The sequence below is a fragment of the Zeus faber genome, assembly GCF_960531495.2.
Source record: "Zeus faber genome assembly, chromosome: 9".
In the NCBI taxonomy this organism is placed as follows: Eukaryota; Metazoa; Chordata; class Actinopteri; order Zeiformes; family Zeidae; genus Zeus; species Zeus faber.
Window position 1 is genome coordinate 30199693 of NC_137197.1, and position 19254 is coordinate 30218946.

Consider the following 19254-nt stretch of genomic DNA (forward strand, 5'->3'; position numbering starts at 1 on the left):
ATAGTTCCCCAACTGAAATTCATGGTGCTCTTTAAATTTAGAAAGCATAGTGATTCCTATGCACGCTTTAAATAAAACAAAAATGTTATAAGCCCGAATAACTTAAGCCCGGCCTGTGTGCCCCTCCTCTGCAAAATATTTTTTATCTTTGAAGTGTGCAGTAGAGAAAAAGGAGAATTAGCCCTGTGTGCTAAAATAAATAATAAAACATATACATGCATAAATAAATAAATAAATAAATGTGTCCCCGCCCCCCGTATTATCTTTTTACTGATTAAGTCAAAAATAACTTTTATATGTAAACACATTCCGTCTCCTCGGAAATTATTTTTTCGCTTTGAAGTCAAACTAATTTCTCTGCATGGACCCATTCAAAATGCACCCGATAAAGTGCAAATAATTGATTTTGTTCGGTACTTTGCATAGTCTCCAACATTACTTTATTTTGTGTACGGGCTTAAAGTCAGTCCAATCTTCAAAGTTATTTTTATTTTTGTAGCTTTTCGTAGCAGAGCTGGAGGTCTTACTGAATTTCTACATTTGGCATTGCATGTTGACATTCATATTTAATATGACTGATTTACACGTTCGACCTTTGACAGTGCTCAATGATTCTCGTGAGAAGTACTTCAGCAACTCAGAGCCGAACAGACTCTCTCGCCTCGTTACACGCTTCAGATGAACAAAGAGCCGGAAAACTGACGAATCATTTTACAGAGTCACTCGTAAAGAGCCGACTCTCCAAAAAGAGACAAACTTTTCATCCCTGGTTTGTTGACCTTAAGAAAACAAGATCGCCAACAACTGTTCGAAACTTTGTTGCAGCAATAACTGGCATCCATACACCAATAAACGGTGCAAATAATTTTCCTCATCCTCCCCCCAAAAAAGACGTACACCTGCGACGAAGATTAAAATGCAGAGTCAGTGTATAACCCGGGCGTAAACATTTTGACCTCAAACTGCTCCGAAAAGGGCGGCGAATGCTGGCTCGCCTTCCGTAAACAGTCCCCCAGAGTAACACACATTCTAAACAAACCATCTAGTACGGTCACCTCGCCAATGTTGTTTTTTTACATTTTAGAAGTGCTTGTCAATTTGAGGGTTTATTTGATTTATTGTTTAGGTTACTGTACAGTATATCTGGATGTTTCCTGTCTTCGAGTTAACTTAACTTCGAGTTTGTTGAGTATTGCCATTCTTTTTTAGATGTTTGTTTATTTGGTTTATTTGATTTCTTTTTGTTGACCCTTGGGGCGACACTCATTGTTTACTGTTTATCAGTTGGTTTATTGTAACAGACAATTTGAAATAGTCTTTTTTTATTGTTTGTTTATCTTAGGTTGTATGTTTTTGTTGGGTTTATTTGTAATTTGATATTTTTCTTCTATTGTCCATTGTACATTCCCCATTTTTCTATCTATGAGTTAATCCTTGGCTTTATTGTATATTGACAATTTTTCAGGTAGTCTGTATGTTTATTGTACATTGCCCTTTTTCGTTTTCCTATTGGTATTCTTATTATATTAGTCTAACTTTATGATTCTATTCTGATGTGAGCTGCTGCAACGCTGCAATTTTATCCGGGGATGAAAAAAAAAATCTATCCATCTGTCTGTCAATCTATCTATCTGTGCCTCCCTCCCACCCTCCTTCCCTCGGTCCATCCATCCATCCATCCACCCCACCTCTCTTTCTCTCTCTCTCTCGCTCGCGCTCTCTCATGTTCATTTTTCCCACCTCTCCAAGAATAACACCTGCGGCCATATTGTCTTGGAAACTAGTCTAACTTTAATGAGGGGGGGTTAGGTTTTCGAAAAGTGTTTCCCTCAAATCGTGGTTTTTCCTCCCTGCAGAAGCCCATCGGGTCGATCAAAGCGGCAAGCGCCGGGCATACTGACACCTGAGCAAATTGAATTTTGTTTTTAATTAACTGGGAATGGGCTTTAATTAAAATTGTAATAAGGAGGAGCACTAGCGTTTCATTATCATCACAGGAGTTGATTCCGTACACAAACTTGACGTTCCCCCGCCCGGATTCTGTCTTTAATGCCCTATTTATTTTCAATTTGGCTTGCTTGCGGGATGCGAGTAAATTAGCATTTGAGGGAGGATACAGTGTGGGCCGAATTCAATTGTTATTTCGCCACTGCCTCGGAGTTCTGAGGAAACACGAGTATGAAATCAGCGAAAAATGGTTTTGCTCGGGACCCGGTTCAAGAAAGTTAATTACAAAGTAGGGATGTTGCCACACAGAGAGATTTGTGGGACTAAAAGAAAGTGTGCTTCGGTGAAAGTTTAGTGTTTTCAGCAATATCCAATACTTATCTCAGCTTCCTCAAGAGACACAGGCCTAGAGTCAGGCTTGTCCGACAGTGTCCAAGAGACTGTCTTTCTGTCACTCTTCCAAATCCCAGGACAAAGTTTATATTCCGAGCGAAGGCGGGATTTTAATAGACATCCCAGTCTACGTTGATTCACAAGCTGAAAACATATTATGCATATCACTCATCTTTCATTTGTGTCTATCCAGACGCGGGATGAGCCAACTCGATCAACGACACTGAAAGCCATTTAAATAAATTTTAATTAAGATATGAATACACAGTTATGGATAGTATATCATTCTCAATCATATGCATGGAATGATATAAATAGAATCGTGAAATTCATGAAGATCGTTTAATTAGCTTATAAATTATATTACTATTATTTAAGAAAGTTACTCTGTGGGCTCATTTGTGATCCATAAAAGTGAACCCTTGCCAAATAAAGGCACTTTTATTCACGCCAAGCCCAAAGACTCATGACCACTTAGGTAAAGTTTCACACCATTGTAAACTTCAGTCGCACCACTCATTTTCGCAGAGGTGTGACATAGTGACTGGTATTGCTAAGCCTTTGGCTGTTGGTGCAATAACACACTCTATGACCTCTCACTCATACCATTTTTACACGAAAATTAGCGGGTTTACTCTGGTTTTTTAAACCCAAGCGGCTCGAAGCCTGGCGGGGAGCATGGGGGTTCTCCTCTGTGCTCCCCACGGAGAGATTCCCACACTCACAACATTTCATGGTCCCACATGCACAAATCAAATTTTTATTTTAGATTCTAAATGGGATATGGAAGGATGGAATAATACAGATATTCCTGTCTAATGTCCGAAACTTCAACGCGCGTCGCATCGCACAGGTAAAGGGGCCAAAATTAGCGGGTCGAACCAGGTGTCCTTTTCACATCAGAGCCGATCAGTGGTGGAGCCTATATACTGTATACCCTTGACAATTGCAGGGACTGAAAGCCGGGTTTTTCCTTTCCCACTGATGACAAATGATGTTAGCGAGTGTTACCGGGTTTCTGGTACAGTGGGAAAGGTGCATCAGACAGAACACAATTACAACCAGTCTTCAGGTTTTTGCATTTCTGAACCAGCGCATGACAAGTGCGGGGATGACGCACAGCCTTAATATGTGGACGTACAGTATAAATACTGTAGCACATACGTAGGGGGCATTTGACAGATAGGTGATAATCAGACCTCATACGTTTATTTGGATCTTGTGAATGCATAGAAGAGCGTTTAAATGCTTTCACCGAATAGAAAAATGTAACTAACAGAGTGTTATTAATAAAAAAAAGGAAGAGGTTGGGATGAATATAAACCTTAGCCGACAGCAATATCAATCAGATGCAGTAAGAACAAAAACAAGAAGCCAAGAACAAGCACTGTTCGCTGTACTTATTAAAGTGCAACTAAACTCATAAGGGTCTCACAAACCTGGGACAGATATGGTTACCAAGCTTACCAAAATGAACGAGTCCACTCAAAAGTATTGGCCTTTTTTTACACAAATTTGGCTGTTAGTATGACATTTTGGATGCAGTCTCTGTGTGTGTGTGTGTGTGTGTGTGTGTGTGTGTGTGTGTGTGTGTGTGTGTGTGTGTGTGTGTGTGTGTGTGTGTGCGTGTGTGGGCTGATTATCTTATCGGTGGCACCTCTCACTCTTCTCTAGGATGATTATGAATGGGTCCTCTTTTGCCTGTTCGATTTATCAATGGAGTGTGGGGTCCCTACAAGCTGCTGGGAATCAGAATGCTTTTGTTTTTGTGTAGGGCCAGTGTCCTGTGTCACAGAACTCAGCTGTATGGTCAACAAGTGACAATGCAGTTGCAGGATTGTGTCAATTTAGATAAAGGCAGGAAAAAAAATATGAACAGGACAATGACCAGAGGTCACACTTCTAGATTCATAAAGTAAATGTCACTTTTCAATCATCTGGGCATTTAGTGAAATCAGCTGGCTCAGTGTATGAGTGCAGCAATAAAACATAGCAGGACTTTTACTTTCTGATTATAATATATGGCTTGTTTATATACAGTAGACTTAAATTAAGATAAATTCAGGAGAGACGACTGGTGTCTGCAGGTCCCAAGATTAGAAGATCTGTTCAAGCTTTTATTTTCTAAATAAAAGCATTGTTTTTTATGGAATGTCACACATCGCTGCATGGTTGTTATGGTACTTGATAAAATCACAAGGACTTTGAAAATAAAAAAATGGAATTGCACTTTGTCAAAACACTGCAAAAAACTAAGCTTTAAGCATGTATTTAAGTAGCAGTGAAGTTCATGGATACAGCAAGTAACGACCAAAACTAGCTTCACTTTATCTAAATATCAAAATGAACTTCATAGCTCCTGGGCCCGATGCGTTTACTGTACAAAATCAGCAATTTCTTGGTCACTTGTGGTGATATTTTTTTATTCAAGGGTAAATGTTTATTAATATCGACAGTTTACAGACACCAACTGGACAACATTGTTGCCGGGAGAGGTGGACCCCGCCAACAACAATGGAAACAGCACATAGAGGAGCACATGCATAACGCAAATACATTGAATGGCTGTTTCTTAAAAATTGTCAGCTTAAAAAAATAATGAATATGGGAAATACTGTGGCACGTGGCACGGTGGCGCAGTGCATTGCACTGCTGCCTCACAGCAAGAAGGTCCTGGGTTCGATTCCCGCCTGGGGCGCTGTTGGCACCGTGCTCCGGCGGGTTATCTCCCAAATAGGAGCCTTTCTGTGTGGAGTTTGCATGTTCTCCCCGTGCTCACATGGGGTTTCCTCCACCTCACGTCAGTAAGGACCCCCCTCAAAAACATGCACCCATCATCGTCTGACCAGCGATGGACACTTATCACCTGGTCCCCGGGCGCGTCCACGTACGCTGCGCACTGCTCCTGGCTGTGCCCCCGGAGGAAGGACAAGCCAGGATGGGTCAAAAGCAGAGGAGCCATTTCACCGGCCACCATCGAGTGTGTGTGTGCAAGCATGTGTTGTGGAGTGTCGTGTGACGATTAAAGACTGTTTCTTCTTCTTTCTTCTAAATATGGAAGGTTAAATGATTTTTTAAACAATTGTACGGATTGTACAATTATACGTTTATGTTACAATTCGTATGGATTACCACTTCAAAATAAGTGTCCTTTCAGATTTTTCCCTACCTTGCCTATACATATATATATATGTATATATATATATATATATATATATATATATATATAGTTTTTGCTTTAAAATCACAGACTATATATTGTGACGTTCCGATCGGCAGAAGAACATACTGGTTATAAGTCACTGGGGTTTATTGTTCCTTCCAGGTCATCGTCAGGGCCATAAGATTCCCGTAGAACTGTGCACCACGCCCCCAGCGCTTCTCTCTCCTCTCTCTCCCTCTCCCCCTTCCTCGCGAGATTTGGAACCGCCTGCCGTGCACCGCATTCTAACAACCATAACAAGTTCCCAATGCATGCAGGGTTATCATAATATCTTTTTGATTCATTCCCTGCTGGTCCCGCTGAGAAACTATCTCTGGTTAACACGAAAGCAGACAACAAACCCTAAGGTTTTCACATGCAAAAAAAAAACCTCGCACGACCCCTTTAAAAAAAAACCACCCGTCCCCCCGTGACGTCACGCACGCTCTCCGTCGGATCAGGAAGAAGATTTGATTCATCGTTTGTGTCTAATCTGAGAGAACATCGCCCGGAGCGCGGCTTGCTGCGTGGAGGCGAGGGGACGCAGAAACAACAAAAAGAAGATATTCAAATTCGCATAGTTCCAGCCATGTCAAGGGTCTCCTAAAAAAAGACAAGCGGAGCCTGCGCTGCACCGTTGGACAGTTCTCACTGAAGCAAATCTCAGCAGTTTGGTAGGGCTGTCCTTGGGATACCGTTCATTCATTGATAAGAGCTTAGTTTAAGGTGCGAGTCCCTGACATGTTTTCTTTGAACGAATCTCGTACTGGTACTTTATTGGGCTGGCACTTAACAATGCTTTACGATAAGAATTCGCCATTCAATGCATTTGCAGTATGCGTGCGCCTCCTCTACGTTCTTTTTCCACAGTTGGTGGTGGGGGCCAATATATTTCTCTACTTCTTTCCCCAGCAAGGACTCGTGTTGACTGGTGCTGAGCTCGAAAGGCCAGGTGTCGGATAGATGCTTGGCGGAGGATGGGGATAACACAACAATTAGGTAATGCAGATTTATATGAGGGTGGTGACGGTGACATTGACATTGACGACGATGATGACGATGATGATGATGATGATGATGATAAGCAAAACTTTGAACTTGACTGTGTGGGCTGCCAGGGTGAAGTGACTGAGGGGGCAGTTAAAAACGGCGAGGAGGCAAATCTTTTTATGGCTATAGGTTTAAACAAACATTCCAAATAATATTATGTTTAAATGCATCTACTCTGAGGCTAATTTATCGCGAGGGCTGTGAAAGCACTAAGTAAAAAATAATATGCGGCTGTTTGAGTTGCACGCGCGGCTCTTCTCCATCCTCGTGCGTGGATCTCGTCGCATATTTTGGCAGATATGTCGTCATAAGATCGCTTCTGAAAAGATACAGGTCCGCGCCCCGGTGGTTGGAAACCTCTGTGACAGGGCACGTACAACTGCAGCTGGGTGGGCGGAAAGTACAAGTGAGGCGGCAAAGCCCCCACTTGCCACCTGGTGGCGCCGGGCCCGGTGTAGACTCACACACCTAATGCCTACTGGGGTTGCCGCGGGTATTGGTGCTGCCAGTGTTACCTGTGTTACACGGTGTACGGGCGTACACCGGTTACACTACTTGCCCGCCGCCCCCGTCGTTCCTTCTGAAAAAGCATTTTTAAAATAATAAACCAATAATTATTAAGCAATTATATTTGTTTTTGACAAGTTTTTATTATTTCAGTTCTTTCAAGTTTTGAGGTTTTAATAAGCACGGAGCTTGCGCCTCCCCGGAGTCCCCACATTTGCATGAGCAAAGACTAAAAACTTCCCATAATATTAAACATATATGATTTTATCGGAATGTAAAGAGTAGGAAAAAGACTTACTTAAGACAGCTCGGACTGAGTTTTATGAACACCTTACACCAAACAATCCAGATTACAGAGGCATGCACCAACTGAGGTAAAACTCTTGTTATTTTATTCCGACATTGGAAATTTGGTGTAAGGCAGGGTAAGACAAGATTCCCCCATGACTCTCTTAAGATGTTGAAAATTCGAGAAAACTTGAGACTCAAATCTGAGCGAAAGTCCTTTAGTGTGTACGAGGCATCAGTTTCCATTCACGGAACAAACATAACTGTTTGTAACTGAGGTCTGGACTCTTGAACTCGATCAGTGTCATTTGGACTTCACTCTGGTCTCCAACAGCGTGGACCTGCATCATTATCTCAAGGCTTGTCAGGTTCCAAAGCATGAAATTTGAATGTGACACGATATGTAATTGGGCTGGGTATGGTTTAAAAAAAATTACGATAGCAGTACCAATACCAGAACCCTTAAAGTGATACCGATACCGATACCAAAAGAGTAATTCATTCGATACCTTTTTTTTCATCATGTGAATGGAAGCATTCAGTGCCACCACTCGAATACGTTACGAATAAGTAATGAATACATTTAGAAAGTGTTCAAATTAAAATATTTAAGTAAAAATATTTCTAAAATAACTACAATTTACAGCAAGGAAAACCTCTTTCACTGTTCATATGGAAACCTGACTGTTGTTTTAAGACAGACTTCATTACATTTCACTGCATATATGTATGGAAGTATGTATATGTATGTGACAAATAAAAATCTTGAATCTTGAATAAATTGTGAACCCATCCTTTAACAGACTGTTGTAGCTGCTGAGCCAATCACACGTTGCATTAAATTGAAGAACGCTTGCTGTTATTGGCTGCTAGCAAAACCATACTAATAGTCTTTTTTTTTTTTTCCGAGATCTGGGTACAAAAAGGATCAGCACAGGTATCATTTGAATCGAGATGTTTCTATACTACGTACTTGGTATTGGGTTTTTTCGGTCGATACCTTAAAGTAGGCTTGGGCGATATTCAAAATGTTATTTTGGTGGGGGTTGGGTGTGGTTGGGTTGGTTTCATTAAATTACAATAAATACATCTACAATAAAAACACTATGTACATCTACAATAAAAACGCTACTTGTTTTCTTTGGAGAAACACTAGGTTGTTAAGGTGGCATTCATGTAACGTGGGTGTGGAAAGGATGTGTGTTTACCACTCAAACACTGACGGGCACCAAGCAAGCACGAGTGAGAAAATAAGTAAGAGAAAAAAAAAAAAAAAGAGAAAAAGAAAGGAGTTTGACTTATTTTGGGATTCTCAAAAACGAGGTGTGGTGTGTGAACTGGTTTATATGCGTGAGTCATGGTCAAAGCCTAAGACTTAGCAGCTCTGTATACCAATTAATATAAAACATGTTTTTATAATCTAATTTTAGTAATGCAAGTAATAACCTGGAGCTGCAACTTAATCACCGGACCAACCGTGCCACGCCCATCACCACGTCCAAATCCTCCATCTGGGCGCAAGTGAATGAGCCTTTGTCTGTGTTCTCTGATGCTCCGTCCATCGGTCCCACGGACGGACGGACAGATGGACAGGGTGGCGATATTTTGATACTGTGAAAATATCTCATATGATGGCAAATATCGTGATATTCTCTATCATTGAATATTGGCCAAAGCCTATTGAATAGGTATTGAGTACCAAAACCCAGCCTTAATGTGTAATAAGGTATGTTAGAATACCAGAATTTACTCAGATATTGGACTTGTGTCACCTGTACTCTTTAATCTCTGAGACCTAAAAACCGATACCACGAAAAGCTTGTTTGTTCATCAAACAAATAAAATGGGGGCCAATATAAACGTTGATTTGTATTGCTTTGGGCCTGTGTTTATCAAACATCTTGTGAATCGCTCCAAGGCATCATGCTGAATGTGAAACTAGGTGTAGAAGACAAAGGCTAAGGTATTTCTCCCTCAGAGTAGGATATAAAAGTTAGTTATGAAGCTTCATGAACTCTTATATTATATCTGTCTTTCATCTCTGTAAGGGAAATCACAACTTGATGATTCACATTCTTTCCTGTGATGGACCTAAATCATCAATGTTGCATCTTACCCGTTGCCCAAAAATCAAATGTTATGACAACTTTTGTTGACAGTGATCACAGGATGTTCTTCTTGATGTTGTAATCGTTTCATGTACCAAATCAGTCACAAATATGATTTCATCTCTATACAAACAATATCTTATTGAGTTGATTGTTGTCAAGTGTTCTCAACACATCTCTCCTCCCCAGAATGTACGTGCTGTGCACACGTCTGTGCCTGAAACTCGTCTGCTTGGAACTCCTAAGGAGTTGGAACAGCTGGAGATAGGAGTTGTTTCCTAAATTAAGAAAGTTTGATTAAACACCTATGCCTAAAAGTGGGACCAAATTTGCATCACTCAGAATATTTGGGCAGTTAGGACTCATTGCCTACTTTAAAAACCCTTGCTGGACTTATCAACCTAGTCTTGGATATGACTTAGATTCGGGCCGGGTGGTTCTATACCTTTCTTGCCAGATGTATTGCTTGGCTCGATCTTTAAAATCGGATTTCACTTGTTGGTAAATGAATAGGCCAATGTTTGTTTCTTTGAGCGTGGGGTGCTCCAACAGTTTCTTTTCCTATTCATTTAATGTTATTTTTGCTGATGCCAAATGGTTTTCTGGTCCCAACTATGTAGGTTTTGGTTTAGCAGAAGTATGGGATCTTGTATATTTACATTACATTTCTTTTCACATTTGACCTTTGAGATTTATCAATAACTGGCACAATTTTTGCTGCATGGTCCTTCATCCTGCTCTTATCACCTCTAGTAGTTTTCTGCATTTTCTGTCCTTTCTATTTCAGGCTTTGCTACATTGCTACATCTACCGATGAGGGCTTTAGGACTACATGCCAAAAAAATCAACAACAACTTCTCTAGTCTATTTACACAAACCTGACTACAACCAGACCAAAAATAAACAAGCCAAACTTCAAACTTAGAAACACGCTCTCTTTCTTTCTTCTCTTTCTGAAATAGGTGGACTCACCTGATAATGTGTTTAACCTTCCTGTCTTTCTAGATATGGAGGTGATGACGCCACTCATCGAAAGCACCGGCCAGGCCTCTGAGGAGAACTCAGATGAGGATCACGACCAGGAGCTTCTGCCTTCCCAACCGTGTGGGCTGGATAATACCCGCGGCATTTCGTAAGGCTTTCCCGGACTCGAGCATGCATTTTATTCATGTATTACTTTTCCTCGCAACATGATTTCTCATAATGAAACCAGCTGTGTGCAGACTGTGTCTGCTCAACCGGAATTACAAGGTTTAGCATTTGAGGTTTTTTTTAATGGAGGGTGTAGCATGTCTTAAGGTTCTAGTATTCCCATTACAAAACAGACGTTTTCAAGCTCAAAATACAAATTTAGAACAAGAAGCGAACAAAAAGACATAGTGATTTGACTTTGTATATCCAATGTCCCAGAGGGGATTATTCACAAGTTTGCCATCAACATCATTAGTTAATTTTCTCTCAATGCATTGTAAGCTTGGGCAGATTTACAATTAAATCGTCAATCGGTGATTGACTCCATGGATCGTCATTGATATTGATGACAGATGACAATTTCGAGCACTGAAACGGTGTAAGTGCAGTTTACTGTGTTCTGAAACTGTAGCGGAGGAGGTGAGAGCCCCCGCCCCTCTCTCCCTGTCTTCCTCACTCCCTCGCTTCCTCTCCGTTCCAGTTTCAGAACAGAGCTATCGAGTAACCACTTGCGATCATTCTCACTTCCCCATTCTATATGCAAATCTTGTGGTTATAATATAGCAATATATAATATAATGTCGTAGAAAATGATTTAGATGTATTTATTTCCTTTGTTTCTTACTTGAATGGAAAATGAAAAATGTAAACCTAACTCTTTGGAGCAGAGTTTTTATTTTTTATGTATTTATTTATTTATTTATTTTTTTCTCCTCCAGACAGCAGTGCACCGTCTGTGCGCTGTCCTTTATATTATAAATGTATTTATTTAAGTTTGTTTCCTACATGTTAAACACAACTGAGTTAAGGGATGGTCCCAATCCATCCTGTTCCTAAAAAAAACCTGCACGTCTCCCCGTTCTTTTTGTGTAAACACGTGTAACATTTGAGTACATGTTCACTGATATCAGAGCTTTTGTTGAAAGAGACACACAAGGACAATATCTGACTCAATTCTGGTATTTGAACCCACACATTCCTTATTACATATCTAGCAATGACAGTTAATACGTTTTTATGTTAAGTTGACCACTTGGTGTCTCTTGGTATCACTATTATTATATGTTATGTTAGGTGGGTGTGACTGTTTGCATCTCCTATGGAGCAGGAAAGAGAAGCAGAAACTCAACTTGAAGGCTGACTGACTGGCCTTCAGTGTGTTCACAGGAAATCGGTTGCTAATAAGCAGCGGGCCTGTGCTGAAGGAATGCTATAGAAGGAGTGAAGCAATAACAATTTGAGAGAAGGGAGCCAAGCAAATACTGAATACTCAAATGTTCATGCAATGCCAACTATAGTATGCTGTGATCGATGCTCCCACGCCCACACAGTTTAAGTTTAAACAGTCTTTATATTTTCTCTATTTTTGTAATTACTTATCTTTTTACACACTACATTCATAATGCACATACAAAGTTAAAACATATAATATTCACACATAGGTTTTCTTTCACATAACATACATATTTTATCGGTGGGATTTAAGGTTCTTACCCCTGCTGTCTGATCCATCTTCCCTATCGGAAAGGACAAGAACTCCATAGCTGCAGAGCTTAAGAGCTGTGGAGGAATCCGTTCTGTTCAACCTAACGTGAGGGCATAGTTTATTTTGTATTTACTTTAACTATCATTTATATTGATTTAATAATGCCTTTTTATTGATGAATGTTTTCTATTTATTTTGCACTTATTTAAACATGTGCACTTTTATCCATCCATCTATCCATCTATCTATCTATCTATCTATGCAGATAATCTCATTGAGACATGGGGGTCTCATTCTCAAGAGAGACCTGGTCAAGACAATAGCAGCAATAACACACAATTACAGACAGTTCCATACAGAGACAAAATAGAACACGAATCAGAAAAGTGCCAAAGTGTCAATCCAATTTTTAATACGATGTGCAAGCACAAACCCCACAGATGCTCTCTCCATATTTCTTAAAATTAGTTTAAAATCCACAAGGGGAATCATGCTGGACAGCTTCAGTTCCTGCCTTAACGTTTTCCAGGTTGGGGGGGCAGAGTAGGAGAAGGCCTTTTTTCCAAATTCTGTACGGACTGAGGGGATGGAGAGAGTGAAGCACTTGTGTTATTTAGTTCCTTGTTTAATAACATTTAGAGTTAAATCTCCTTGTGTCTTTTTGGTTCGGTCATGTCCCTATATATCCCCTCCTGTTTCATTTGACTACCTCCGTTTGCTGTGTCCAGTTGTCTTTATGTTGGCCCCTATTTAATTTATCTTGACTTCATTTTTAGTTTTATCATACGCAAATTAATTTGTATATGTTTCCCCGTGCACTTGTCTTGCAGCCATCTTAAGTTGATTATAGTTTTTGGTCGATATATTCATATTTTTGCCTCAATCGACCTACGACTCCTGTGTCTGAAGGCTCAGTCCCTCAGATATGGTGCCAGTGGTGGGATCTTCCAGTAAGGGTGCAGGTAGATCTTTTTTCATTATTTCATTCGTTTTTTCTGGAATCTCTTTCCATAATTCGTCATGAAGCAGGGTGGAAGAGCAGGAAGGGGATGCAGCACTATTGGCTTTTTAGAATCTGCTTCAATACAATCTTCAATACAATCTCCTTCTATAGCATTCCTTCGTACAAAGCGGCGTCGTACAATCTGCAGAGGGCGGTGAGGGATGCCAAACGGACGTACAGAGAGACCGTGGAGCTACAGATGGAGCTGGGGGAGACAAGACGCTTGTCTTGCTTGCCTCCCTAGCCAACCAACTAAACTCTTTTTATGCGCGGTTCGAGTCTGGCAGCAACACCGCTAGCTCGCCGGCTAATTGGAGTTACACCGCAGGGGATGAGCGCGCACTCTCAGTGTCCGTGCACGAGGTCAGGAGGGCTTTGATGCGGGTGAACCCCAAGAAAGCTGCGGGCCCAGATGGCATATCTGGACGAGTACTGAAGATCTGTGCTAACCAGCTAGCTCCGGTGTTCACCACAATATTCAAAATCTCCCTGGCTGAATCAGTGGTCCCGTCCTGTTTCAAGAGGTCCACCGTCGTTCCTGTGCCGAAGATCGCCTCTCCAACCTGCCTGAATGACTACCGTCCGGTGGCCCTCACCTCGGTGGTCATGAAGTGTTTCGAGAGGCTGATTAAGGATTACATCTGCGCCTCCCTCCCCCGCACCTTGGACCCGTTGCAGTTCGCGTACCGGCAGAAGAACAGATCCACGGATGACGTGGTCTCCCAGGTACTGCACACCACACTCACGCACCTGGATGGCCAGAAGGGGGCCTATGTGAGAATGCTGTTCATCGATTATAGTTCAGCTTTCAACACCATAGTCCCCACCAGACTGGCTGTCAAGCTGATGGAGCTCGGATTGAATGGTCCGCTGTGCACCTGGATCCTGGACTTCCTCACAGGCCGCCCCCAGGTGGTCAAGGTGGGGAAGTACATGTCAAGCTCCCTCACCCTGAATACAGGATCCCCCAGGGACTGCGTCCTCAGCCCCCTACTGTACTCCCTGTACACACATGACTGTGTGGCCAGGTCCAGCTCCAACACCATCATCAAGTTTGCTGACGACACCGTGGTCGTGGGCCTGATCACCGACTGCGATGAGAAGGCCTACCGCGAGGAGGTGGCTGACCTGTCACTCTGGTGCCAGGACAACAGCCTACACCTGAACGTCAGCAAAACCAAGGAGCTGATTGTGGACTGTAGGCGTGGATAACAATCGAGGACGCACGTGCCCTTGTGGATTAATGGGACTTCTGTCGATAGGGTGAGCAGCTTCAGATATCTGGGAGTCCACATCACTGAGGACTTAACATGGACTGTTCACACAGACACTCTGGTGAGAAAGGCGAGGCAGCGTCTCTACCACCTCAGGCAGCTGAGGAAATTCCGGGTCTCGGTGAGGATCCTCAAGTCCTTCTACTGTGGAGCAGTGGAGAGCATCCTGACAGGCAACATCACTGCCTGGTTTGGGAACTGTATTGCCCAGGACAGGCGGGCCCTGCAGAGGGTGGTGCGTTCAGCTGAACGTACCACTGGAACTACCCTCCCCCCCTTGCAGGAGCTATACACCAGGAGGTGTAGTAGCAGAGCCCGTAGGATCATGAAGGATCCTCATCACCCCAACAACGGACTGTTTCAGATGCTGCGGTCAGGCAAGCGCCTCCGCAGTCACACAGCGAGAACAGAGAGACTCAGACAGAGTTTTTTCCCCGCACGCCATTAGAACTGTCAACGCTGACCTCACCAGGGGTCCTAACTGAGCCATACACTAGGCTCCACTACCTACTGTACTGTATGTAGCATACTGTACCGCATACTGTATCACTGTTTTGGGTTGTTTGTGATGCCGTATTGCTGCGATGTACTGTTGTATACTGTGCTGTATTATCCCAAACACTACCTCACTCTATTCACATTCACATGCCACTTTAATTCACATGCCACTTTAAATGCACATATCTGTATATACATAGGCATATTCCCTCTATCTATTCCATTTTATTTCAATTTATTTTTATTGTATTTTATTCTATATATTTTTATCTTATTCTATAAGTATTCCACTTACTGTATTACGTTTTAGGAGTCAGTTAGTCGGTCTATTAGAAAGGAATTTTCTACTTTTTATTTTATTTTTTATTTTTTCCTAGGACATATTGTGTGCTATCACCGGGTGCGTTGAATTACATTTCACTGCATATATGTATGAAAGTATGTATATGTATGTGACAAATAAAAAATCTTGAATCTTGAATCTTGAATCTTGGTGGTACTGCAAGCACGGAGGGGACATAGCCAGTGGCTAACTCCCACCTAATGCGTCAACCAATACGCAACCATTAGAGGAAATAGCGGACAGTGGAGCAATCGACGCCACTTAGATCATAAACCCTTAATAGAATATAAAAACAAATCATTGAATTCAGTTGAGAAATGTAAAAACATTATAGTGCTTTTTATCCAGAAAAACCACAGCTCCCCCATTATTTGTTTACAGGCCAGTCTTGGCCTTTCCAATATTGGTGGCCACATTGGCGTATCACAGCAATCAGCAGAAGCAGTCAATGCGGCGTCGATGTATATATGTCTATGATTGCACAACCAAAATAAAAAACATTTAACTAAAATTGTGAAAATTTCAATTTTCCTCTTCAGTGAACATGGGTCTTACTTCTCTCTTATTTCCAAAGTGGTATTGATCATTGCCGCGGAGCGCTCTGGGAAACGTTAAAGTGTTGCGGTTGTCTTAGCGATTGCGGCACAAAAGTTGTCTGTAATATCAATATACTGTAGCTCTGTCGCATTCACTGTGTTACATCCCTGTCGATTTACATGTATAACTGTAGAATTGATGTCTGACTTACTGGGGATTTTCTTCTTTGAGGGCAATACACTGACTCTTAGATATTTCTCTTACATTTTTTATCAGTTTTTGACTTTCTCCATCCTTTGTGTTTCAATAGGTTCAGTCAAACTCTCATCCATCTGCTGAAAGGAAACATAGGCACCGGACTCCTGGGCCTTCCTCTGGCGGTTCGCAATGCAGGGCTAATTGTAAGTAATATGCGCCACGAGGGCAAAATTTGGAGGTGGCCTGTTTTTGGGGTCACTGCCCAAAGTCGCACTTGTTTGGTACTAACTCCCAATACTCAAAGCCAGGGTTGGACTCCATTATCATTATAATTTTCCAATTTCTGTACCTTTACAGTTCCTCAACTATGTTTTTATTTTTTCATTTTTTTTTCTCCAACGGCAATTTCCCTTTTTGGACTAACTGAGTTGTAGTCATTGTGCCTTGAGATCAAAACATCAGCCTAGATTTATAAAAATCCCTTGTTAACAAAAAAAAAAAAATCCTTAACTTAAATTTAGTCTTTGGCTCACAGAAGCTGAAGAGGTTGATACTGAGGTATCAAATTTTGATATCCAATGCTTCTGAATGTTGATACTTGATACCAAGCCCTGCTCACAGCTTCCTTGCGCCAAGGGCTGCTTAACCGATCAATTCTCGTGCTTGGCATTTTTCAGTGGTATCATTTTGTCAAATGAATGAAGATATCCTTTTGAGGTGAACCATTTTGGAGTGTATATGAATGACATGAGAAGAAATGCCTGTGAAAAATCTCACGGTATGAATTTTGAAATATTGGAGTCCGATTTAATGAAAGAAATACATTTGGTCTGATATTCATACTTTTACCATCTGAGGTCGACAACGTGCCCGCGCGTTCGCAGGTAAGAAAAGTGACAAAAATGCCAGCAAGCTAAGAATCGTGACTCTCCGACTTTCCATTTTAGAATATTATGTTAATTATTCAATTAGGGTTAGATTTAGCATTAAGTTAGACCTTGCATTTGTTCTCTCTATCTGTCTTTCCAAACCGACACCTATTTATCATGTCAATGTATTCGCGACTCCCGAATCCACATCCTTCCATTCAGACCTGGTGGCCACTTTGCATAATGATGCGCACCACGCTGGGACATGGTCGCAGCCCCGCGCCAGTGTGACGTGTGCATGGATTCGATAAATCCTCATGTCCTCCTACTACTGAGGAAGAAAGACAGCATTTTGAATCGAGAATTGACCCAGCTGAGGACCCAATACCTGATGATGAGTAAGTAACATATTTTTTACGAGCACAAGCTAACGTTGAAAGGATTTCTGGGGGTGGTAGCTCAGGAGGTAGAGCTGGTGGTCTAGTCATCTAAAAGGTTGCAGGTTCGATCCCAGGCTCTTCCTGGTAGCATGCTGTAGTGTCCTTGAGCAAGACACTTAACCCTAATTGCTCCTGATGGCTGCGTCCGTCGGTGTTTGAATAATTGTAAGTCGCTTTGGATAAAAGTGTCTGCTAAATGACTAAATGTAAATGAAATGTAAATATTTCTGCATCTTGTACACCAGTTCACTAACGCTAACGTTAGCTAGCTAGAGTGCTAGGTAGATGAGTAGCTAGCTAAGCTAGCTAGAGACCGTTCATGGATTCCTGTTTGCTGCGACTACAACACTGTGAAGTTAGGTATTGTTACCGTTGGTAGCTACAGGGAAAAGAGATGGAATATTTTATTTTGCTAAGCAAACTTAGCATTGTACAGCACGTGCAGGCGATAGCTGAAAACAGTAGCATGCAGACTTTATGTAGCTCTGCTCTCCTCTCCACTTAGCCCTAGCCTTCATTTTACAACCTTTTTGGTGTGTGTGTGTGTGTGTGTGTGTGTGTGTGTGTGTGTGTGTGTGTGTGTGTGTGTGTGTGTGTGTGTGTGTGTGTGTGTGTGTGTGTGTGTGTGTGTGTGTGTGTGTGTGTGTGTGTGTGAACATGCAGTCCGTGAGGTGTATGTAATATGTGGCATTCCCCTTCCTGGTGTGATGTATGTTGTCTGTAGAGATACTGTATGTCTGATGTAAATATCACATTTCCTTGCAATTTTTTTTGTTTGTACAGTATGAGCGCACCTCTACAAGCTGCTACAGAAAATCATCTTGCACCTACACCAGCTCTACCACATGCTCCTACTCCTCTAAATATATATTTTGTTCATGAATTCAAATTTTCATTTGACTTGAACGTGATTGTTGATTTAAGAGTTGCTCTTCTCACCTATCACCTAAAACCACTTTTTGGAGTTTTTGTATAAAGTTTGTGTGACGTTTTCAATAAATCTTTCAAAACCAAAAACATTTCTTACATTTCTTGCATTGCTCACTGTCCCCACTCCCACTTGCCTACAGCCTCATTATGGGGATGGTAGCTCAGGAGGTAGAGCTGGTGGTCTAGTGATCCAAAGGTTGCTGGTTCGATCCCAAGCTCCTCCTGCTAGCACGCTGTAGTGTCCTTGAGCAAGACACTTAACCCCTAATTGCTCCTGATGGCTGCGTCCGTCGGTGTTTGAACAATTGTAAGTCGCTTTGGATAAAAGCGTCTGCTAAATGACTAAATGTAAATGTAAATGTAATTCCTTTGTCTGAGAGACAGAGAGATGGCCCAGCCTGCTGCAGATCGACACCTCTAATGGCTCCCACCAGGGAGTCATGAATTTTCAGGTCATTAGCTAATGGCTCCTCTCACACCTTGGGTCAACTGAAATAAAGTTGTCAGCAGTTGTGATAAAACCTTGTTTTTACCAATTTAGACGTCGGATTTGATCAACTATTTTCACTTCATTATATAGCCAAGACCTTGATGAACAACTTTTGTATTGACAAAAAAGTTCGTCAATATATTCTAGCGTGTGCTATGACAAAATTGATATTATTATTATTAATATTGATGGCATATGAATGTAGCTGGGATTTTCCTTCATATAGATATATCAACCACTTTGGAGTAAGTTAAGTTGATTATATTTAGATAAATATCAGACCACACCAAAAACGCTTCACTGAATTTAGCTTGGACTTCAGAGGGTTAACAAACCATATAATAATGAATTACAGGTTAATTATTTGAATGAACTTCAGCAGACATCAATTATATCCATACTATGTGAAATGATAATGATAACCATGATTTATCCTCATAGCCCAGCTCTACTTGCACCGGTTTGGTAGTAGCTTAATGTGAGCGTGTTGGCGTCTAGTC

At 41.5% G+C, this 19254-nt stretch overlaps 1 protein-coding gene across 1 annotated transcript in view; it reads left to right on the plus strand.

Annotated features, from left to right (window-relative positions):
- Nucleotides 1–6517: 6517 nt before the first annotated feature.
- Nucleotides 6518–19254, plus strand: part of slc36a4 (solute carrier family 36 member 4) — a gene marked incomplete at its 3' end in the record, with an annotated part of 230883 nt that continues 218146 nt past the window's right edge. The window contains exons 1-3 of the mRNA XM_080006768.1: nucleotides 6518–6541; nucleotides 10501–10627; nucleotides 16138–16228. Of these exons, the coding sequence (XP_079862894.1) occupies nucleotides 6520–6541; nucleotides 10501–10627; nucleotides 16138–16228 (240 nt within the window). The 5' untranslated portion in view covers nucleotides 6518–6519. The remainder of the gene's footprint in view (nucleotides 6542–10500; nucleotides 10628–16137; nucleotides 16229–19254) is intronic.